This window comes from Neopelma chrysocephalum, unplaced genomic scaffold (genome assembly GCF_003984885.1).
Source record: "Neopelma chrysocephalum unplaced genomic scaffold, ASM398488v2 Primary Assembly neopelma1_72, whole genome shotgun sequence".
NCBI lineage: Eukaryota > Metazoa > Chordata > Aves > Passeriformes > Pipridae > Neopelma > Neopelma chrysocephalum.
The window spans coordinates 5,696,004-5,721,183 of NW_020897732.1; the positions used below are offsets into that span (position 1 = coordinate 5,696,004).

At 41.9% G+C, this 25,180-nt stretch overlaps 1 protein-coding gene across 1 annotated transcript in view; it reads left to right on the top strand.

Moving 5' to 3' along the window:
• Nucleotides 1-22,043, top strand: part of ADARB2 (adenosine deaminase, RNA specific B2 (inactive)) — a 304,235-nt gene extending 282,192 nt beyond the window's left edge. Inside the window, exons 7-10 of the mRNA XM_027686967.1 lie at nucleotides 808-976; nucleotides 11,433-11,614; nucleotides 16,780-16,958; nucleotides 18,686-22,043. Of these exons, the coding sequence (XP_027542768.1) occupies nucleotides 808-976; nucleotides 11,433-11,614; nucleotides 16,780-16,958; nucleotides 18,686-18,862 (707 nt within the window). The 3' untranslated portion in view covers nucleotides 18,863-22,043. The remainder of the gene's footprint in view (nucleotides 1-807; nucleotides 977-11,432; nucleotides 11,615-16,779; nucleotides 16,959-18,685) is intronic.
• The last annotated feature ends 3,137 nt before the right edge of the window (nucleotides 22,044-25,180 follow it).

Genomic DNA, 25,180 nt, shown 5'->3' on the forward strand with positions numbered 1-25,180 from the left:
CTTCAGTTTTTCTCTTTTCATAAAAATGAAGGTGAAGTGCTTTTGAAATGTCATTATCTTCTGTACTTACTGCATATCTGCAGGACTCAGTTCCTTGCAGAGCAGGACAAGTGCATAAGCTGCCCTGTGACATCCCAGAGGCAGCTGCCTTGCACTCAAATATATAATATCACTGAAGTGATAAAAGGTATGACACAAGGCAGGAGGGTACATCATTTCAGGTAGATTGCAGAAGGTATTTCAGCAAGCAGTGAATAACTAGCAAGTTTTGATTTGCTTTTGATCCAGAGTATAAGCCTTTAGCTTTTCAGAATTTTCAAAGAAATTTTTTGATAAAAAATCAAAACCTCAGTTCTGAAATTATTCAGGAAATGTCACTGATTATCACAGTGGAGTATTGGGCTGGTCGGCATCATGCAGCTGAGTCTTTGATGACACTCATTGAACTAAGTTTTTCCAAATATTACCCCATCACAGGTCACCCTTAAACCAAGTAATTGCACTGATTCTTTAAAAAACAAAGCATCTCTGTTCTTTTCAAACATATAAGGGAAATAGAAGGGGAATGTGAGCTCTGCGTGTGCTGTGTGTAAGTTTTAATTGATGTGAAAAGACAACCATGCTAGGGAGCACCTTCTTTTCTGTATTGTGCTGCTTTCATGGGCCGTAATCTCATCTAATTCTGCATCCAATTTAAAGGACCTCCACAGGTGGTTCTGCAAATGTAAGCTATGGCATGAACGCAGTCTCTCAGGTTCTCTCTAAAAAACATTTAGTTATTGTCACTCCTGTGTTTATTTTGCCCAGTGAACAGCAGCAAGCACATAGTGAGAAAATACCGCGGGCACCTCCGAACAAAGATTGAGTCTGGGGAAGGAACCATACCTGTCCGGTGTCACAACGCAGCTCAGACGTGGGACGGGGTGTTGCTGGGAGAGCAGCTCATCACCATGTCCTGTACAGACAAAATCGCCAGGTATGTGACACATATACAAAAGTCTTTGCATGTGGAAATGAAGTTTGATGCCAAAGAGGACTGTGGAGACTGGTGGAGAATATCTAGCAGGTGCTGACAAGCCCTGTGGAATCAAAAGCCTCCTTTGTATGCAAAAACAGACCATATAAACAGGACGGAATGTAAATAGGACATTTTCCCAAATTCTCTGTGGGTCATTAGTCGCTTATTACAGTGTGACAAAAATATAAACTGTCTTCGCAGCTTTTTTTTGCCAATAGAATTTCACTGTGCAAATAAAACACGTCCAACTCTGCTGTTCTTGGATCATTTACCCCAAAACTTGCAAACCAACCATCACACAGATAAACTTAGCTTGTTTGTACCCAATTGGATAAAGTGCCCTAAAAGTTGCTAGGAATATTCCTATTATTTCAAATTTCATTGCAGAACTCTCATGTCACAGCCCCCTCTGCGAGTTTCTGTTCTGTCCTGTAAATACAACACATATTTATGTAGAATATTCCATGGTGGCACATAAAATGTAAACACATTCACCATTCTCAATTTATGATGTTAGCTAATGGTAAATGATGGCTATCATAAACCAAAATAAAAGTGTGTGCTCTTGCATGTTTACTTATTGCACTATTAGTATATATCTATACATGCATGTATACTTATGCTCATAACTATATACATATTAAGTGCAGTAGCCATAGATGTTTACACGATCTACATGTAAAATATATCAAATTATAGCTATAAAATGTAAATGCTATGATCAAATTCTCTGCTGAAATGTCACGCCTAAGAATTCAATTAAATCATATCAGTCAAGAATGTGGCCCAATTACTAAAGGCCAATATAAACATAATCTTTAAAAAAAAGTATAAATCTTTTGTTTAATAGAAACGCATAAATTCTGCTCTTTGCTTTAACTGGACGACCTACTGAAGCTAAATTAGTCTGTCTAATGCCTGCCATTTTGGCATAAAAATGTAGGAGCAAACCAGCAAATGGAAATACTACCACAATCACAAAATCCACCCTCTGCTAAGTGTAATCATCACAACTGTTGTGTTTGAATGAAGGATAAAGAGCTACTTCTGCTGTAATGTTTTCATTTATTCATAAGGAGATAACAGGAAACCCAAACTGAATTCAGTGGATGTCCTGTACTGGAATTAAGTGCAGCTGGCTTTTCCAAATTCAGAATCATATGGACTCAAAAAACTGAACAAATTTAAGTTCAAGAACAGAAATACTGCACTCTCTCTGGTTTTGAATGACATGAGCTAATGAATTATATATGAGCTTTGCAAACACTAATACATTTGCTATTGATGGGGATGGTGACAATAATGCACAGTCTCAGGAGTTGGGTTTTCTCCAAGCACATCTGCTAAGAACTTTCAGTGAATCCTTTCCTTGTTGCCACACATCTAAACAGTATTAAGGCTGTGAATTAAAAAAGAATCTGCCACAAAGGTTTTGCAACATAAAAAAAAAATCTCACAGCTCTCATCATTAATATATCATAATCGTACAAATTACCACAATTTTTATTATTTATTTGCACTGTAATTCAAATGAGCTTGGGTTTGTCTTAAACCAAAAGATTTATTATTATTCCCTGCTTCTAACAGCAAATGTTTACGCTCACCAGTAAGGGCCAGTTAAAAAGAGGCTGAGAAGAGGGGATATGCCATCTGCATTATACTGTATCCCAAATTTCAGTTTACCACACTAAATGCCATCTATGATAATTTTTTATCATTAGTATCCTCATCTGTAAGGGGGAGAAACCAAATATTTCTTCACTTGACCTTTGTATCAGCACATACAGGACTGTTTTCTGCCTACTTTACCTCTGGTAATAGAAAGTGCAGGCAGGAAAGGAGTTCAGTGGACAAAGAGATTGCTGTGTAGGGACCTTTTTCCCACTCCTGCCCCACTGAAGAGATCAGTAGTTGGTTTCTGTGCCACGCTTCAGACACCAAATATTTGCCCTACCACGTAGGTAGCTGACTCTTCAAATGTCTGCAGGATGGAGGAATCTGGTTGCACATCATCTGGGCTTGTCTTACAATGAGAAAAAAAAGAGATCTCTGAAGCTGAAATTCATGTTTGTATAAGTGAGATTTGACAAAAAATCTGGCTTGTATACTTTGGATTTTATTACTTGTAAAAGTCCCTCAGGAGCACTGGGCTATTAGAGAATGCTTCCTCTTGAGAATCTAGCCAGTAGCTGCTAAAATATACATCATTTTGCATTATTTGCAAAGGACATTGCTATCAGAATATCAAAGACCCAAGAACATAGAGAGTTACTGAGAAAATCGAATAATATTCTATAAATCACATACCTAACAATTTATGTTCTTTCTTGCTCACAGGATAGCTATAATCACAGAGTAGTTTAATCAGATTTATTTGTTATTCAAAGACATTTAGCAATTTTTATTACTATCACCATGAGTTCGAGAGAATTTGATGCTTGATATGCATTATTTGTGTTCTGTTGCTTTGTTGATACAGGCTGGTATCATACCTGTTCTCTCACTGAATTAAAGTACAAACCCTTCTGGCATGAATAGTCATGTTATTTGGCTCAGGCAGGGAATTACAAGGTGAAATTCTGTGGTGCATTATAAAAGAGGTCAGACTAAATCTTGGTGGTTTCTTCTGGCTTTAAAACCTATGCATTTATATGTGTAAATTTAAATTTTGGGCTCTGTGAATCCCTAAACAACCCTAAGAGAGTGTCAGATTTACACTCACAGCTGCTGTGAACTCACAGTGCAGCTGAAGTGAGTTCAGCCTCTCAATGCCATAGAATTTAGTACTAAACCACATTCTTTAGACCCATATTTCATTAATTACACTAACACCTTTGACCTCCATTTTCCTCTGTAATGTATACATTTGTGAAAAAGCAGCAATAACATAGGAAAAATAATTTTGAAAATTATTATCTGGGGGAAAATTTATGTCATTTAACATTTTCTTGATACTAATCATAACCTATATTAAAATCTTTATGTCAACATAGACGTTACAGCCCCAAGGGAGTTTAGGCTTTTTGTGACAGCAAACCCATTCAATGGGCCAAATTAAACCTTCTTTCATCTCCCTCTCTCACACTAAGGATGGACGCAGGAGCAGTTCGTACCTTGCTTATTAGAAGGTCAGTGCAAGGTTAATGCTGCTATTGCTGATGAAGTCTCTGCAGTTGCTATTTGGGAGCAGAAAAATGTTTGAAGGAAAATTTTCTTATGCACAGACATACACACACAGGCATACACATACACAAGCACACACATCTAGGGGGGAAAAATAGATGTCTCTAGAGCTCAGGTCCTCTTTAAGGATCTAAACAATCTAAACACAATAACCAAACACTAGGAAACAGCAGCACTACATTCTTTCTCTGATCCTCAGAAACTTTCAGGACTGATTTGTGCACAGGTTTCTGCCAGCTTCAGGGATGGCATTTGCAGCACATCCTGGGGTCTCAGGGACACTGGCTCTCTGTTTGTGTCCCCTTCAGTGACATAGTCTCCAGATGCACAAAGCCTGCCCATCTCTGAGCCTCTCCTCCCCACTGCACAGCCGTGCTGGCTTCCCACAGCACACAGTGTGTATGTGTATGCCAGATTTGCAGGTGACAGTTCACACACTCAAATGATTGCATATATAAATAATAATTTCCAAATGTCTCCACTTCTTATTCCTAAATCAGAAGAAATATGAAAGACTGGACAAAATATCAAAGAACTATGCACTTCTCCTAAGACCATCACCCCTCTTGACTGCCAGAGTCTGTCACAGAGTAGAGAAACCCTCTTCCCTTCCATATACTTTGTGCTCTGACTCAGGGGAACACTTCAGGCTGGTCTCCTTCCACTGTGGCTCATCCTCTAGGCCCCCCATGCCCTGAATTTGACAGCACACATCTCCATTCTGTATAAAGTTTCCTGTTCTGTGCTTTTCTGTGCTCATCGGGTTTATTCATCTCATCACCAGCACCTGGGTCCCTTATTCTTCCATGTGGAAAACTGGAGAAATTCCCTCTCCCAGTGTCAACCAACGCAAAACAGCAAGTGGTTCTCCTCTGCGTAGCTGCACAGAAAGGTTTAGTGATTGCCATTGCCCGTGGTTTGGTAGAGCATGGCAGAAGTGCTGGGAGCACACAGAGGAGGCCACTACAGCCCTCCACAGCACAGCAGACCCATGGCACAAACAGGAATTCCCAGGTCCCGTGTCACCACATCAACTCCACTACCATGTGTGCATATTATTTTGAGGATCTTGGTGCAAGTATTTAGCACTAAGGATTAATCTGAAAATTAGTTCTTGTCTGGGTGTGCCAGAGTTCTGCATTGCACTGCTCTTACCCAAATCCTCTTCCTTGATAGACCTTAGCAAGGGGACTGGCAACCTCATGCTATCATCAGAGCACATTCACATTCACTGGATGTCTAGCTGATGTATTTACTTTGGAGAGAGGCCAGCCTTCTGTGCAGCAAACTTGCATCTACACACACTAGCAGTGTGTAAACTTATTTGTAAATGCATGAAAAGTGACACTCGTCCTCTTTCAAAAGTCCCCTGGCAGCATGCAGGCTGAGGAATGTGCTTTGTGTATTGCAGGATTTGAAGGGAACCATCCTCCCAAACACTGTCTTTATACAGCAGTTAAAAGCCAGGATTCAGTGTTTATTTTGTAAGCTCCGGCCTTAAAATTGTTCTCTTACTGCCGCTTCTCAAAAGGTCACCTTTAAAAGACTGTGTATTTTCTTGCCACCAGGTTAATGGTCATCCACTTCCTCGTACCACACCAAAAAAAAGTGACATTAAGCTCAGAAGTCAAATAAGACCTTGAACATCTAAATTATACCTCACCTACAAAACAAAACAAACAGTAAAAACGGACCTCCAAACTTTGCCTTACAGCATGAGCAGTCTATCCATGTCCCATGGCTAAGATTTGTGGATTATTTGAACCCACAAGCTAGAGAATAGGAAGGAATTTTTCTTGAGAATATGTTGAAAGTATGGCAAGGTAATGTAGCCTTAAGGCACTGTTTCAGGAGTTAGCAGTGGGAGTCTGAAGTAACATTTTATAAGATGAGTTGAGTACATTAAGCTGTATTTAAATGTAGCATATAAAAATGCAAGACTAGAAGTCAGTGTTAGAAATTGGCATTCTTAGATCTATTTTAGTGTTAGCCTGTCGACCAGAGCCATTGTTAACAGAAGGCTGAGCCTGACAAGGTAACTCTTAAGAAAAGCTACTTCAAAGGCTGCATATTAATGCAAATGAAAATCAATTAACACAGCTAGATCTTCAATTAGAGATGATTTGTGCCCATAGTTTGTAATTTTCTCTCTTAACCCCTTTCTGTGTGACTGAGAGTTCAATTTCAATCTTTCACCACAAGGTATGTTCCAGAAAACATATATAAACCACCTACTGTTAAAATACAGATCAAAAACTAATGCACTAGTTCCAGTTTCCAAACCAATAATAGATAAATGGTCATATAAATAGGAACACCACAGGTGTTCTGCTGAGCACAGGCCACCCTGAATAACAATTTATGTTGTGTGAAGCATAGCTGGAAATATTGGTAATAGAAACTGTGGTACAGGAGGTTAACAGCACACCAAGTGGATAAGATTTAAAGCTCTTAATAATGACCAAGGAAAAAAAGTATTTAATAAAAAGCTTTAACAAAATAAGCTTTGAAATTTATCAGTAGTGCTTTTTAATGGGCAAGGTTTCCAAAGGTCCCAAGGAAACATTTCAGCTGGACACAGTTCCCCAAGATGTTTTGAAGCCTTGTGTGAATTTCTCCACATCTCAGTTTCAAAGGGGTTCGAGGGTAGGAGCATGTCAGCCTTCAGCTCTGAGTAACTCTTTTTGCAAACCAATGCTAGAAACACCACCAAAGGGGCTCCAGGTGTCACACCATGTCTCAGCAATGGGCAAGGAACCACATGCTGACCTGAGGAAGGCTGCAGCCCTCTGCACCCCCACCGGTTTGCCTCCAAACCCCTTCCTCATTATTTTTATCATTCATATTTCTGTTGATCCCAGGGAGGGGGCATAGACAACTTCAGCATGTGGAGGCTGTGCTGTGGTTCTGACGTGGGGGCACATTTCCCTGCACACCTCACTGGTGGTGCTGAGCTGTCAGGAACATGGGAGGTGGGAGGGGCTTCTATGGGGTCTCACCCCCTGCCTGCTCCACATCCAGGATCTGGGGAGCACAGCATTTAATTAAAGAAAGGCTGCTTGCTCTGGGACGCCTCCCAGCTTGTCGCTGGCATTTCTGTGATTGACAAACAGGCAAAAATATATTTATTCAAGGATTATCTATATTGAAAACTGGACGCAGGATTTTGTCTTTGTAAACAGTGCAGTAATATCTGCTGTTTGAACAAAAGGAAGGCTATACTTTCCTTCCATTTAAAGCACAAAAAGCTCCCCTATTTGAGTGAAAAGGGAAGACATTCTGTTTTATTGATCCAGCTTGCTGAAGATTTGGGGTTTTTTTAATAAGATCTGTGACTAAGGGAGCAGTGGGTTGATTTTCACTTTATTGGAAAGGTTATTACAAAGCACATAGCATATAAGTTATTAGAGAGATGCATATAAGTTATTAGAGAGATGTGTGTCCTTGAAAACAGCCCTTAAAATCTTGAACAATTAGGAAAATTCAGAATGATCCAGCATATTTCCTCATAGCGAGAAAAGTCACTTTGATATATTGAGGACCCAAAATGTAACACTGCATTGCTTTGAATAATAATTTTATTTTGAAAAGCCACATTTGAAGAGAGCACTTTGTTACAGATGGGAACACAGCTACTTTCATGGACCTAAATTAGGCTACAGAGAAATAGCTCCTTCAAAATGAATACCCTTATTGATAGTTTCATTGTTGCTCAGAGGGACCTTTCTCTATCATCTACCTATAAAAAATCCCATAGATGTTCATATATCAAAGGACCAAGTCAGTACATCAGCCATGTGTGTTGGTCAAGGGATGAACAATACAAAGGATTATAAAAGACGTTCCCCCAAATATTTGTCAGTAAAATCTATTGTTTACGCACAATACTGAACTGGCTGCCCTCCAAGGTAGGCCTTTTCATCCACAGAACAGCAGGAGAACGAGAAACTGAAAATTTCCCCCATCATTAATGTGCTTTTACTGTGCTCTGATGGACAACAGCAGCAGTGCCAGGGTCTGGTTTTGGCCAGCTCAGCACAGGACCTCACCTTTCTTAGAACTTGTGCTGACTTAGTGGGACTCACGCACATGCTCAGGGCTGCTTTCCAGAGAGAAGCAACGGTCTAAACACTTTGACAAACCTGGGCTAGATTTGGAAGCAAAGCTCTTTCTCTTCTTCTTCATCCCTTTTCTCTGACTGGATGCTGCTAAACCAGCGCTGTGTTGAACTGGGAAGTGGCCACTGTACAGGTGGCAGTACCATCACCCTCATCCCCTTTCACACCACCACCATGCTGGACATCAGCCTTGGCATAGCTCAAGAAGACCCAGCAAGCAGTCCCTATCAAATATTGCCTTCTCACTGTCAGCACATTTCCTGATTTCTCTGTCCTTCCAACCTTGGGATGGTGTCTGGTTTTGGGGCAGTCTCTTTGCGCACCACATTCTACCCGTCAGGTATGACTTGCTTTTGTGCTCTGAAGTCTTTGTTAAATTTCTTCTTCATTATTTTTTTAGTCTGGTTCCTCTGTCCAGTTTGTCTTGGAGTCAAACTTAAACCCTGGAGTCAAAACCCACTGTGTGTGATACAGAAGCTTCATCACCCTCTACACCTGCCTGTGCCTTCTTTTGGAATGGGAAAACAGAGTTGTCTCAAGGAACAACTATTTTGTCCAGAAGCCATGAACTCTTGCAGACTTCAGCAAATCATGCTTCCTTTCTGTCCTGATTCCTCAGGGCTTAAAAATGAGGCTTTACCTTACAGCAGCACCACAAGGATTAATTCATCTTTATGGAATGCTTTCAATATATAGTGGGTGACCTGATCATGCTTATATTATGATTTCCAACAATGTAATTCCATTGACATTTGAATGGCTTTTTACACTAGGATGAATATGCCCAGAATTAGGCAAAGAAATATGTCTAAAGAAAAGGCAGGTTCCTTGTGAAGAATTTAAATTAAATAATCATTATTACCTTCTAATTTATGATCTGAACACGGTCCCTTATTTTGGTAAATAAAGCTCAGATGATTTCTTGTGATTTGCATATTGCTAAAATCCCAATATTGTTGAACATATGTTGTTTTTCTGTTTAGCTGCTTCTTTTCTCTCCTTCAATCCAATATGCAAGGCTTTTTTTAAGAAAATGTCAAATGTTGAAAACAACACTGATATCTTACAAGTTTCCATCTGGACAAAGATATATGTCTAATTTTTTTACTCAGACACTGGTTGGAGGCATAGTACTGTTAGCTGAATTTAACTCTGTTTCTTAAGCTTGCATTATTAATTTTGCATCATGATAAGATATTTACTCAAAGAGGCAGCTAGTTCTTTCTTTTAAAAGTGATGCTATTGCAGAAATGACCACACTTTTTTTCCCCAAAATGAAGTTATGCAAATCTGATCGACTAAAGTAAATGTTTCATAAAACCAATGACTGTTTAAATTGTGGGACTAAATTGTTTGTATATAAATATTACCTTTTATATTTCATTTGAGTTTTATGTAGATGAACACATTACTTTAATGGCCTGCATTTACAGAGGGAGACAGTGAGAGTCTGACTCTGAAATCCTCAGCAGCCAGATGGCTGCCTTTTCTTGCATGAGATTAAAAGATGTTTCTCATTCACAGCCCTGCTTCGGAGGCAAATTAATATAGCCAGCTAAATTGCTTGTGTTTTTGGAATAAAATTTAAAGAGAACTTTTTAAAGCAATTGGTGTCACAGGTTCCTAGAGCAGATTGCTCTCCAGGTACAGCATGCTGGTTTTAAACATTCAGTAATTAATGGAAAGTATTCCATGTTAATTGACTGCTTCAGGAAAGGGAAATATAATGACTCCTTATTAATCATGAAAAGAGACATACAGCACGGAGGCACTGCAATAATTGCACTAACGGTTGAGAAATGTTAATTAATGAAAAGAACAATGATGTAAGAAATTAGCACCATAATGCTTGCTGCTGATGGAGATTCTGCTTTAAACACATTATTTAGCATGGCAGCCACTGGATGATGCCTTAAATAGCAGACAACTCATACCCTTTCCTTCAGTCAGCTACAGAGTTCCAAATGTTGCCGGTGTTTTGGTTCTTAATGAGCCAAAATACACTCTCCAGAACTACATTTTCTGAAGCATTTTCAGTTTGAACTCCTGAACTCAAAACTATTCAAGCAGATTGACTGGTTTTGACTTATATAAAAATATTATCAAGTGTAAGAGAACATGTTAGCATGAGTGTGGTGGGGAAAAACTTCTTAGATGGGCTGAGCTGAATAGGTTTGCCAAGAAGATAACTTCATAATGACTTCTTTCCCCTTTTTAATTTTTCCACTTTTTAACCAATTAGCTGTCCCCTGAAGAATTTAGAGCAAGCATGCTGCCATATTTGTGTTAGCTTGATGTAAAAAATCATAGGCTGCTAAAATGCAGAACCATTCTGGCAACTAATCCAACACCAGTAGCATGGAGCTCACAGTCATTAACAGGCAGAAGGCCCCAAGGTTTCCACCACTGCTCTGCTGCACCTTTAAGACAGCAACAGGGTGAGACGTATCCATCACTCCAAACATTTTAAATCAGGTCAAACTATTTGTTAAAAATTAATTTCCTAAAATTGTAAGTCCTTCTTTTTATCTATTCAGGGCCAGGATTTAATTCTTACGAATGTTTTCATATATTCATGGTCATTTGTGCAAAGAAATGTCAGCCTGTGAGGTATTCCAAAATTTTGTGTGAATTTTGGCCACTTAAGTCTTGTGTTAGCTTGACTGTATGATATGGGGATGGTAATATATGACAAACAGGTAGAGTAGTAAAAGCTCTCATTCCAGCTCTACCATTGCAAGTGAAAAACTATAGACACAGGAAAAAAAATTAAAATTCTGCTAAAGACACACTAAATGAACATCCACTGACCACAAAATGCTTTGAGAAAGAACAGCTCCCAACAAGAAACCTCTGCTTGTAGTAACGCAAGACAGAAATACATCCCTTAAGGCAACGGCACCACAGCAATCGAAAATCATCACAGAGGGGGAATCAGTCCATGGGTGTGTAATAACCCAACAGTGCTTTGTGTAGCATAGGACAGGGTCAGGAATGGTTTCATCCCTCATCCCTCTAAGCCATGTGCTGCACTATGCTGATTTTTCCAGGGTAGCTCTACTGTGGCTATTCCTCCATCCATGTGCTTTATTGCTGCTGAATTTCTCTTTTAGATGGAACATCCTCGGGCTCCAAGGTGCTCTCCTCAGCTCCTTCATCGAACCCATGTACTTGCACAGCATCATTGTGGGAAGCCTCTACCACACTGGTCACCTTTCCCGGGTAATGAGCCATAGGATAGAAGACATTGGTCAGCTGCCAGCTTCGTACCGGCGCAATCAGCTGCTTCTCAGTGGTAAGCAAACACCTGCCTGCAAGACAAATGATCCCCTCTCCCATCACTAATTGTGCTTGCTGGTCACCAACAGGAAAGTTTTTTGGGTTTAAGTAAACCATTATCTCATGCCTTCTTTTTTTTCCCCTGGAGAGTATGAATTTGTAGAATGAAGAAACTGTGTTTAAATCCGGGTCCTTTTTTTCATATGCAGTGGCCACAAAAAGGATCAGTAGTTGATACAAGCTGACTAGGAAAACAACCACTGTACACTCATAGTGGGGGAAAAATGTGCCACCACTTGTCCTTCCCAGTCCCTGTCCCTACCCCAGGTCTCTGGTCCTTCTTCTCCATCCCCCTTACTCCCACTTCTTTAACCCCCATCCAGTAACAGCTCTCCAGCCTCATCCCAGCAAAATCCCATGAAATCTTGAATGCCTTGAGGTCCTCATGAGGCATGTGAGTGATAAGGGCCACCAGTTCTGCATCAGATTAGATCCCTGTTTTACTCTTAGACTTTGATAATTGTTCTTTGGGATGATTCCCTGAGACACCAATACAATGTCAGCTTTACAGAGGTGGGACATCAGGAAGCTTTAGTGTAGTACCATTGCCTTTCAAAGTCCTCTAAGTTCCTCAGTCAGGAGAGTGCTGGTTTATCCCTTTTCTATTTCATGGTCTTTTTTTTTTTAATACGTCCTTGTGACAAAATTAGTTTGGCTGAAGCAGAAGTGATAGTTTAGCCACGGGGGAAATTCTCAGTTTCTGTGTGGTTTAGTACATCTGGCAAGTGTAATATTCATGTAGGTGTTATGAGGTGAATAGGTCAAAAGGCTTATCTTTATTTGAGCAGCTTATCTCCATTTTTTAACTCTTCAGTGCAGCTAGCCAAAGACTGTGCAGTGCAAGTAGGCAGGAAGCTGTGCTCCACACTCCCCCTCCAGTCTATATCCCCACCTGTCTCTCCTACCCTGTTCCAGCATGGACATGACCCAGCCCCCTCTTCCTTCCCACATGACATCGTGGCAGGGAGGAAAGGACTCGCAGCTGGTCAGGAAATATCTCCCCATTTCCCAAACCTGACTGTTACTTTGACAATGCAGCCCTGGCTGCCAGAAGCCTCTGCATTGCACTGGGAAAGCGGATCTCATCCTGTGCCAGTCCTAACTCATTATAAGTGCTCCCATACATTAAGATCAAAGGCACACACACTACCACTGTGTCTGCAGGATATACGGGGAAACCCACTTGAACTGTGGAAGGGCTGAAAACACAGTAAGGGATTTTATAAGAGATTTCACCACACAACAGCTATTTCTTTGCAGGGCTGGCCTTGCAGAGTAAAAGCAGTGGGTCATACTTGGCCCGAGTGTGTATGTATGCCAAGAGTTGTTGCCAGAGTTTTCAAGGCAATTAGAAATGCATCAGAGGGGCCCTTGTGCCACTTTAAACATCTGCATGTTTCAGGGCTGTCTTCCTCCTTCTGAGAGACTTCTGTCTGGAAAAGCATTTGTTTTGCTTTTGGTTGTGTTTGTGAGTTTTCCTCAGCCCAGGAGCAGTGGGAGGAATCTATCTCTCTCTGTCTGCATTGTTTTTGTCTCTAAAGCCATTATTTGTAATCTTCCCTCCCCCACAAATCCCAGGGAGCCAATGCTGATTAAAACTTACATTGTTGAGGCTTATGCTGCAGTTCTTTTTCCTGGGAAACTGTGCTGACAGCATATCCAGTGACTAAGGAGATGAGCACTGAGCAAAAGCCACGCTGAATGCATTAAAAACCAGACCTCCGCAATCTCAGCCAGGTAACTCCACCTCCCATACTTGTCTCGGAGATCACGCCAGTCAAGGATTGCAGGAGTCCTTAAATTATAGGGGTGTCAATTATTTTGTCACTTGATCATAGCGGTACAAACATTTCAATGGAGAGGAGAGGCATGGTGGGTGATTAGATATCCTGAGATTAACTCCTTGGCTCCACTGAAAAATAATCAGTGAGGTTTTCCACTCACACCAGTCCCAGCTAGATGGAACTCCACTCATTCACTGAGATTACTCTTGGGTGTAATTTTTAGAAGAAGAAAAGCCCTGGGTATCTTTTATATCCTCTTCTCTTGAGATTGAGGCTGTTCTAAAGGGTATCCTGAAGAGGCATGAGGTTTTGCTGGGAGAGAGAGGAGAATGAGGACAGATTTCAGTTCATATCCCACAGTACTCAAATTCATATTATTTGTGCAAAGATGTTTCTTTTCCTTCCAGTTTCCATGGCCTTCTATTGTACTCTGTCGTGTGGATTTTAAGGAGGATGTTTTACATAAAGGAGATAAAATCATCTAGGTTATTTGGGTGTTACCTTCCAAATAAAATCAGAACAATTGAATCAAAAGGAAATTTTGGAAGAAGTGGTTAAAAACGATAAAAAAACCAACAGAGAATATATCTGGGCTCTATATTTGTGTCTGTCATGAGTTTCATGGGTGTTTTCTTTAAAACATCTTCTCTTGCATTTGGAAAATGATATGAAAATATCTTCTACTTACCTAAATACGTATACTTATATATGATAGCTGGGAAGAGAAAGCATGAAAGCCAAACCAGCCCAGAGGGTTTTCCAGGCACTGGTACAAGACTGGACTACTCTCACAGCCTAAGACCACAGGGAGGTCCTGGGCTGGGCAGGGGTGCACGACCCCCATCTGATGGGCACCCACAACCTGCTCTGCCCTCTGTGCAGCCTTTCCTCCTGGCCACTGCTTTCACAACATTTTTATGTATTTAGTGGCCTGTGGCGATTTTTCATGGCAGAGTGTTTGCCATCATGTTTTTTGGCACTCAAATCCTCTAAGCTTTTGGGTGCTATCTTGGCAGAGAGTGATGCATAGTGTCAAACAGCTGATTTTGATCTGTTTGCATATCATTCTGTGTAGAGGCGCTCTTCAAGCGCCACACAGCTATCTGATTTTCAAGCTCTCAGTTTAAATCCTGTTGCCTAGGTGAACTGGAGTTTTAGATGCAGACTGATCTGTTATCTCAGGGGGGAAAAATTGAAAGAGGTATTAATACAACATGAATGTGTTTACAAATCCTGGGTGAGGTTATGACTTAGCTGTAATTCTCTTCTACAGACGATAGTGAGTTCAGTCCCAGTGGCAGATGATTTCTGCTGTTCCAGCTTTGTCACCAATACAAAGTGCTTGTACCATATAATTTTTTTCCTTCAATGGCCACCTTTCTGTCTCTTTGTATGCTCAGTACCATCTAGCTCTTGCAACTCCCTCTCAGAGCAGAGGTGACCGGGGAGAGAGCGAGCACCAGCATGGCTTCCCATGATGCAGAGGAGCCCCAAGTAAGACACAGGGGTGCCTGCAGAGGCAGCGTCCTGGCCACCACAGACCCTGCACAGCCCTCTGCTTCTCTTGTGGTGTCTCTCAGCAGCTTATCAAGCTCAACACATTCGGCACAGTGACAGGGGCTGCATTTCCACCAGCTCCCATCTACTCCCATTCTGCCTGAGACCAGCGCATGCTCATGGTGTGAATCTGTTTTGAAAATGAGATCTCTGAGTGAGAAGGGGCACTTTGGAAAGGAGGAGCTTTGATGTCTTTTCTTTAATCTTCTTCTCTCTGAACAGCCCATATCAGCACTTCTCACTCTCTGCAAAAGTTCTTTGTAACTCTCAGCAGAAAATGCAAAGGACCTTTCTCTGCTTCCCTGCACCCAGGAGCAGTGAAAGCGGGTCCCACTAAGCTGTGCAAATCATGACCTGTCACTGGAGCTGCTGCAGGCAGGGGATCCAGCAGGAACTGCCATTTGGAAATGGAGACCCAGCCCTGGCACTGCCCTGTGCCAGCGTGGCTGTGCCAGGCAGCTCCTGCCTACCAGCACAGTCCCCACCTGCCTGCTCACCACACTGGCTTTTGTTTTCCAGGTTTGCAGGCTAGTGGCCCATACAGCAAATTAGCAGAGAGGGACACAACAGGTGGATCCAGACACATCATCCAATGCCCATGTTTTCAAAAATATTCAGATTGCTTCAGGTCACTCTGCTTTTTCCAGCCTTGGAAGCTCTGAGTGTTGATTCTTTGCTCCAAAAGCACTAATGAGCAGGGCAAGGCAGAGCTCACTTGCATTTATCCTGTGCTGGAAAATAAACCAACCACTTTCTTTATTCCTCTTATTTTCTTGCAAAGACTAATCATTCCCTCGTTTCAGGTACAAGAAATGAGAAAGCAATGGGATTCATGGAAAGGTTGAGCTACACTTAACGGTCAAAAAGAGACAGGAGTTTACTTGATTAAAAATAACTCATGTACACACCCACTCCTGACCTTCTAGCCCTGGTCTGCATTTAGAGCCAAGGGAGATCTCACTCATGAAGGCAGTGGTGCAGTATGTAGCTCAGATGTCCAAAACTGGCCATGTGAATGACACTAAGGTCATGCAATCACCTCAGGTGACTGTAAACCTCATCATTGCAGCTGTCTAAAATGAAATAAGATTCATTCCACCTAAAGATGTCCAAAATATCACTGTTAGGACACTAACTAGTTCTTGAAGAGCTGGTGCTCCCATACAGTGTAAGAATCTTGCAGGCAGACAGAGGGCTGGGATCAAAACTGTTCTGTGTAGGTCTGTGATGTCTGTAAGGTAATTATTAACTCGGATCTAATAATCTCTCTGTGATGAGGAAGTGTATGTTTTGTATTTTCTTATTCCCTGTATATATCCCCTGTGATCTCGACATCCCATCACAACAAAGGCCCTAGGACCTCATAGCAGATAAATATGCCAGCATACTGTGGAAAGCTCACCTGAAGGGACTCATGGCAAAAGCACTTTACCGCTCAGTTCCTTTTAAAAAGCTGTTATCCCATTAAAGCCTTTCTGAAAGATTTCACTCAGCAACTGTCACACTGCTGTCAACAGCTCATACTACAATCCAAAGGTTTTCCTTAGGCTAATGAAAGATTTGCCTGCAAGGTGGAAAAAATCTATAGGAATCGCTAAATTATGTCTCTGCAAGGCAGTTGGTCTGGTAATGTTTAACCAATGGTGACAAGAGCACGTGCAGTCCACAATGCCAGCAGGTTCACTCAAGGATGTCCCATGTACCACAACAACCCGCCACATGTCAGCACCCTCTGAGTGCTTTGAACACTGGAGGTTACTGGTGTCCTTCTCTCCTTCAGGGATTAGCCATGCTGATGCCCGGCAGCCTGGAAAATCTCCGAGCTTCAGCGTGAACTGGATTGTGGGGAACACCGACCTGGAGGTTATCAATGCCACGACAGGGAAGAGGACCTGCGGGAGTCCCTCACGGCTCTGCAAGCACATGTTCTTCACTCGCTGGGCGAAGCTTCATGGCAAGGTAGGTCTGATGCGCCAAGAGGCTTGTCAATAATTGTCCTGCAGTCCATGTAGAGTGAGAGAAGGTGAAGACAAGAAAAAATTATTTTATTAAGTGCCAAAACCTCTTTCCTATTGGGAAATGAGTGGAAATAAACAAGACAGAGCAATGGCATGGAAGTGTGGAGACACTCCCATCAGTGAAGTCATTAAGGAAGGAAAATGAACCTGCAGGGTGGGGAGGTTTGATGACAAGCCCAAAGCGTTGTTCTGCTCTGCAGGAGACCCCTAGGGAAGGAGGCTGATGGCATGGTCTGTCCTAGCAGGGACTCTGAGCCTTGAGGGAAACAGAAGAGACTGACCTGGGCTTTGTGCCCAGGGCTCAGTCACAGTTCAGTCACACAGGTCCCAGCCTATTTCCTGCAGAGGAGGTGGGAAGCAGGGCGAGGAGCACTCCTGCCACCCCCAGAATGGAGTGATCCTCACAGGAACAAAATCAGGGCCACGACTGGAACTATGACTGAGAGAGCTGGACTGCATCTGGCTCACACCAGGGATGAGGTCAGGGTGAGCAGAAGGCTCACAGGTGGATGAACTTGTGGCTGAAGAGGGCACTTTGCTCTTGACAAAACAAAGCGTTTGATAATGTCATCAGTGTCCTCCACCTCTGGGGAGCAAAGGGAACAAAGAGGCAGCCAGAGCAAAGCCACTGCCACCAGGCCAGCTTGTGGCTGGCAGTGTCACCCTCCCTTGCTGACTGGGCCAGTACAGCCCCAGGCAGTACAACCCCGTGGAATGCTGGCACACACAGATGGGAGCAGCTCATTGCAGGCTGCACGTTCACATTCTCCTTTAATCTGCCTCTCAGCATCTCTTCTGTTTAGAGAGAAGGAAAAGAGTGCTCTTTGCTCACCAGGCTGTGCTTTGAGGGTGCCTTTCCCTGTAGGGTGCTATTCCCCTGTCATGTAAGCACTGGGCATTCACCCAACTGCTTGTTCCAAGGCATTTTTCCGACTTTGGTTTCTTTTGCAAAACATCAAAGCCTCACTGCTGCATTGGCACTGTAGAGACTTGGGCAGGAGTCCATTTATTTAGTCCTTCTGCAGAGCAAAGGGTGCTCACTGCTGCGTGTCCTTCGTGAAGATGAGGGGTACTGGACACGTGGTTTGGCCTGAGGTATCTCCTGGTGGGTGACTCCAGTGCTCGAACAGAACACTTGGATTTCCTGCACCAGCACAAAACCTGACGCCTGATTTCTGCCCTGTCCAGGGCATGTTTCACAGCATTTCCACCAATATCAGATTACAAAGGTGAAATGGTAGAGTGTGGCATTACTTGTAAGCACTGAGTTGCTCCGTTTCCCTGGCTAAACTGAGCACATTCTTCAAAGATCTCCAGAAAGGATTTTTTTCCTTTTTGTTCCTAAAATTCACCTTAGCTGAGAAATAGCATCCTGCCTGTAGAACACACCAAGATTTGCTACTGCCTATGCCCAATCCAAAGCAAAGCTGTTCACCCCTTTGCTCCTTGCAATGGCTCAAAACCATGTCACTGGCATTTATTGCTCCCCTGTTTTTTTGGTTGTTAAACTAAAAGCAAACACACAAAGCACAGTGATAGTTTGTTTTCTGCTTATGAAATGTAAGAAGATTATACAGCTATTGAAGCCTCCTGTTTCTTTTGGCTCATTGGTTGGTTTTTTTATTATTATTTCATTTTTTTTCCCCTTTCCTGATTTTTGTTCTGCAGCTGAGCACACGAGTACTAAGCCATGGAGACATGCCATCAGTGTACAGCGAGGCAAAGCTGGTGGCTCAGACGTACCAGTCTGTTAAGCAGCAGCTGTTTAAAGCATTTCAGAAAGCCGGTCTGGGCACCTGGGTGAAGAAACCCCCAGAGCAAGATCAGTTCCTACTAACTGTGTAAATCACTCGGCATCTTTGCTACACAACTGGATCAAATCAGCTGGAGAGAAGGCGAGGCAGGACGCATGAGCAGAGAGAATTGAAGCAGTTTGAGATTTAATAGCAACCTCCATTGGAATATTTGCTTTTAATTCTGTATTGGAAATACTTAAGTAGAAAGGTGTCTGATGCACTGAACTCAACCTTAGAAAACTGATTTTTCATGATCCCTTCCCAAGAATGTACCTGCCCAAATTACAATGCCATCCCCACCAAGATTCCGCTTTTCATTCTTTATTGCTGTTGGTTAGTACTGATTTGAGGTGTTAGTGGGCCACCTATCTGATCAAAAACAGAGTTTGTTTTCCCTCACACAATCAGTGCAAGAGTCATCACTGAATAATGGAAAATAATGAGCAGAGATGGAAGTACCCCAGGCACACAGCATGGCAGCGGCTCTCAGAGCATCCAATAATTATTCACAATAAAAGGTGTTTAACCTCTATGCAAAAATCATCCTGTTAGCTGCCTAAATCTGTGAGAAAGAATTTGGACCTCAAAGATATGCAGCACTTTTAAACTCTGTTTTCCGCTGCTGGCTCTGAGCACAAAGCCGGGCGTCAGGATGCCCTTGGTTTTTACACGTATTCCCTCTGACGCCTTGGACAACACTTCCCACCAAACCTTCAACTCTGGTCACAAGCTTCTGCATGCTGCAAATTTTACTTTTCCAGGCTCAGTTCATCACACATGCCCTTTAGACACCAGCCAGGATGCAGATCCTTGTCAAGAGGGCAATTCAACCCTGCGCTGCCTGAAGACCAGCATGACGATGCTGCTGGCTCTGGATCTTCAGGTAGCTGCCTAAAATCAGGCAGGCTGCAGTCAGGACCCAGAACTTCAGATTTCCAAGCTTCTGATGATCCACAGCTCTGAATTAAGTGGGTGTGAGCTCAGGATGCTCCATGCATCTGAACAATCATTGGGTTGGGTACCCCTAACTAAGACATCCCCAAACGAGAGAGCACATTTGATACTTGGCTCTTTCCTGCCTCAGTTTCTCCACCTGTCAAATGGGGATAATAATGCTTAAATGCTTCACATCTAAGGAATTTGGCAGGATCAAAATGCTCTGGTCATATGCAACAGTGTAAGCCAGATTCTGTCACTTTTGCAGTGAGTTTTACCTCCCCATACAGTCCAATTGACATAAGCACAGCAGATGCAACTACAGGCTTGGGTAAGGTCCTACTCAATGCATGAGCTTTCAGATTCCAGCTCTCTGTAAATGCCAAGTGTTATTATTATTATTCATGTTCATCTGCAGCCTGAAAAGCAGATGGAGTTTTTCACTTAGGAGATAAGTATACCCCAACAGTTAAATATTTTTTTCATAACTGTGACTGGGTCTGATACAATCTCATCTTTGAACCATCCCAAATTTCATCAGAATGCAGAAGATACAGTCATGAGAGAACTGAGCTTTGATAGTCCCATTGCAAACCAACCTTCAAATGCCCTGTACATTTCTCTAAGTTTTTGGGTTTTTAGATTACAGGATTTGCGGGTATATGACTACAGTTTTCTTTTTATTCCTGTGATTCTCTTTAAATCTGTATATAACATGCTGCTACTGATTTGTGATAATTGTCTTGGTATTTTCTCAGAACTGTCAAGCTGAGTTACTTTTCAAACAACACAAGGCTCATATTTTTCCATGTAATTTCCTTTACACGGGAAACTGTTCCTATCAATAAAGATAGATGCTCTTTGTATAGGGTTTATCATGTTTGGAGAGCCATATACAGTAAATACATTGTTTATTGATGCCCACAATAGAATAGCTACAGTATTTTGATGAGATTTTATTTTTAGATTATAAACTACAAGATGTATCTATAGTGTCTTGTATAAAAACAATTGTGATAAACTAGAATTTTTAAATTAGATAAAACAAAGCTCTCCCCTTCCAGAAACCTTTTCAACAAAATAATACATTCCATATTAACTACCAAAAATATTTAAAAAACTATCCTTAGAGTAGAAATAGTTAAAAAAAAAAAAAAGAAAAAGGAAAAAAAATCAACCAAAAACCTGAGATGTTTCAATAATGGAAACACCTTGCAGTAATCACTTTCTCAATACTTTGACCACTTTGTCAGCTCTGCTGATTAACATTCAGAATATTTTTGGCACCTTCTGGAGCTTCCAGCTACCTCCACATGGTCCTGTCCTCTAACACAGCTGTCACTGGTGCAGACCTCCAGTGTGCTGTGGGCACCAGAGGGGCCGTGGGCAGGTGGGGGGCCAGGCCAATGACTGGAGGTGTGGGATGAGCTGCCAGTGACATTGGCAGTGGTGGTTCCAGGAGCTCTGGCTGCTCCCACTGAGTGAGAGAAACCACAGCACGACCAGAGAGGAGGACAAGGTTTCTCATGCAGAGATCCACAGGGCAGGAGGAAGCACATCTTCTGCTTTTCCTCTCCAAATTCATCCTTATCTAGCACACAGGAGACCTCAATGGCTCTTTCTTACATCTCCCTGCCCTCATCCATCCTCCTCCAGCTGTGGAATGACGTCAACTGAATTAATGCATATGATTCCATGGGCTGGTGACACAGCTATGTGACAACAAAGCACCATGCCTGGTTATTTTTAACGACATAAAGAAAAGTGTGATGGGACTGAATTAACTTTTGTTGCAAGAAATACATAAATGCAACCCTGGATTCAGCTGCCAGAATGAATTTAATACTGGGGACCAAACCAAGTCCCCCCTGCAAGTGGGCATCAGCTCATCTCATTGAAGGCAGTGGAGTTGCACCTGCGTGCACCAGGGTTGAATATGACCTTAAATATCTATTTCTTCTCATTATGTGCAGCAACAGTGTGATGGGACCTCATCCCAGAAGCACACATGACCTACATGCAGCATTTCCTGAAGCAAAGGAAAAAATGCTCAGTAGTAACTCTGCAGTGAAGATTCTGTACATAACACGCATGAGTGAATGGCAATACTGTACTAATGGATGTACATTTGTAATATTTGTAAAAAAAAAGAAAAAGAAAGACAAAAGACAACAAAAGAAAATAAATCTGAATTTACATATGTGAATTTGCTGCTAAGTTCTGTAAATTGCACTTCAGTGATACCTGATAAGTGAATGTTTCTGTTAAGTGAATAAAATGCCAAGTAAAATTGTTCTTTCATTGTTTGTTGACCATTTTTCCCTATGACTTAGCAATCAGTTGGAACGTGCTCCAGAGTGCTAGTATGTACTTTATCCCACACCTACTGTAGATCTACAGACATGTTCTTATTCAGTTTGGATTTGATGCACTGTGAGAATGACACACTTGTATTGAGAGAGGGATCTGCCTGCTTATGTAGATGAAGCCATAAAGGGACATAGTGTTATCCTGGAAGAAGAGTGAACTGGGTACATCTCTAATTTAATTCTTCCAGGTTACTCTCAAAGATCTTTCTTAATAAAAATTAAATACATTTTTGCAAACTCACACTACATGGGACTTGGTGTACAAAGATGTTTAAGAAAACTGAAGTGATGAACAAAAGGTCAGTACCTCTCTGCAGATTTCTGCTTCATTGATGGAGTGGCCTTGGATTACTCTTGCTTCGAACAATCAGTATTCAGCTACAGCAGACTAATGTTACACTGAACCCAAATGACACCATCCCCACAAAGGTTTAACATTCTTGTATGAGCATCACCTGGTGCCTTGAGATGATTTCTCTTGGCCAGTCCTTATAGAGGTAATTGGTGTTACCAAAGCATCCAAAGCCTTTCAGCAGCACTCACTGTCAAAGTATGAATACACTAACAGTGAAAATTGTCTAAAAAGAGATTTCCCCATCCCTCTCCTTGTGAAGATTTGGTTCCAAAATGAAATTGGGACCAGCAGATCTCAGGGAGCCCCACCAGCTCACTGGCCCCACAGTTCCTTGCTTGCTCTGGTTGAAGAAGTTGGTGCCGGACCCTCACAGACCATCTCATGGGTTTCATTCCCCAGCAGGGGCTATACTTAGCTTTATTTTCAAGTGAAGACTTTGCTGCAGTTGTATTTCCTTAGCTTGGATCTATGTCATTAGGCGTTTGGGCAGGATAAGAAGGAGGGAGAAGAAAGCATTGACAGGGTGAAGTTGCTTGTGTGGAAAAAAAGTCGCTGTGGGCTGACCCGATTCCGTCAGCCATGGTGGATTTTTGCCTTGAGCAAAAAAAGCTACAGATTCTCAATATTTGTCAATCTCAAAGTGTATTTGCACACATCAGTTTTACTGCTTTAATTGGATATGTGTAAAGTAAACCCCACCCATAGTCTCATCCTTACCAGAGCCTTCCTACCAGTAGAAATGGTCACAGCAGTGTAACACTGTCTTAAAGAGACAGAAGAGAAGCAACACCAGTGGAAAGGCAGCTTGTGCCATTATCCACCCTCAAGATGATGAGCTTATTATTTTTGTGTTAAAAAATGTGAACGCCCAAATTCTTCACTTGGCAAAAGCCTCACACAGCATCAGGTCTCTTTGCAGAGGAGTTATGGAGGGATCGTGCTGAGACCAGCTTTGGCCATGAAGGGCAAAAGGTGAAGGTGAGAAGGCCTCTGTGGGGGCTTCCCACAGCCTGGCAGTCCCTCAGCCCGCTCCTGGGCAGTATGCCCATGGCTGGGAGCACAGCAGAAGGCTCCCAGCCTGATTTCTCCTCCAAAAGTAGCTGCTACTGCCTGACCATGGCACACGCCGCGACACAATTTGGCTGCCGAAAACAACTACAAAGCAGTCATTAGGGTAAATTGTATGGATGGAGTCCATGTTTAATCTCCTTAAGTTTAAAGGCTAAATACCAGAACTGCATTTAAAACTTTACAGGTGTTCACCCTGGCATCATCAGGCACATTTATTTCTTTTCCAATATATATTGGAAAAGCAACAGCATAAAACATGAACAAGATGATATATTGACTAATAGAGGGCTTCAGAGAAGTGCCTGTTTCTCAGATAAAACAAATAAATCCTTCCACTGCAGTTAAAACTTGATAGCCATGCTCGTGTGTTGAAGAATGAAATGGTAATTTAAGAGCTTTTTGAGCTTTTTAAGCTTTTTGATTCATTACCATTATGCCTGCTGTCCAGCCCCTTGATTACTTTGGCTGGTTTCAGCTTGATCATGTGGATACACGAGTTTAGCTGGAAATCTGAGTAAAGTCAGAGAAAATCTGAGACTTTTTAAAGGGTAGTGACAGTCTATTTGGATAAAAACAGAAAAAAAAAACAACCAAACAACACAAAGACATACCAGCAAATGCACAGCCATAGATGCATGTGGTTTCTTAGTACTCCGGGTCCTCCTGAATAAATGACGTGGCCTTGGAGAAAGGGGATTAATAATCATTGTCTTTTCAGCAATGAAATAGTTCTGCTCAAATGCTTCATTCGACCTGGCTTTCCTGGTAATTAAATCCTCTATTAGAGAAGTTTATGTTCTATTTTATCAACTTCCTTTGCAATACAGAATTAGTACCACTAGACCATTAAAGTCTTGTTCTGCCACGGAAAGGAAAAAGTCCCGTTTGTTCTCCTCTGGCATTGAACAGATGCCTTTACAGCCTATAAAGCCGTGAAATGATCCAAGCCAAGAGGAGACAAATCCTTCCTTTACATCCAAATTTACCAAAAAATACCTCCCTCAAAGGAAAATAAATATGTGAAGAATGGTGCATGCTGCTGTATTTGACCCGTTCCTCTGGCAGGCTAACTGGTGCCTATTTCTCCATCTCTTGCAACCTCAGTCATGCTCAGGTGTTTGCATGGGCTTTATTTGACATACCATGAAGGAAGTGGTGTAGGTGCAGTACCCTTCCATCCCAGCACCACCAGCCCAACTACTGCCAGCCCTGCCTTCCATGGCACACTTTTTACCACTAATTGCTTTTATTTCATTTTATTTTAACAAGTAAATTCAGTTGTTTACTCTCTTAAGAGTGTTAACTCTTAAATCTATAAGACAACACATTTTTACTGTGGATTCTAAAGTAAATTTTTTTTTTCTAAAGCAAATAGTTTATTCACACCCTGGTCTCAGTGGTTAAGGGAAGTATTTTCAGGAGTAACAACAGCATCCCCTTGACACTACAGGCTCCTAAAATTCTAACTATCACACAAAATAGTGGGAGGACTTGGGCTCCTAAATCCCCAGTTTCAGTAGGAGATGAGCTGATATTCAAAAGGGACTTGCTAACCTAACTTTCATTGTCAACACTAAACCCCACATTGTTGGGTACCAAATCCCTGCTCAGCCTCTGATATTAAATGTCCTATAGA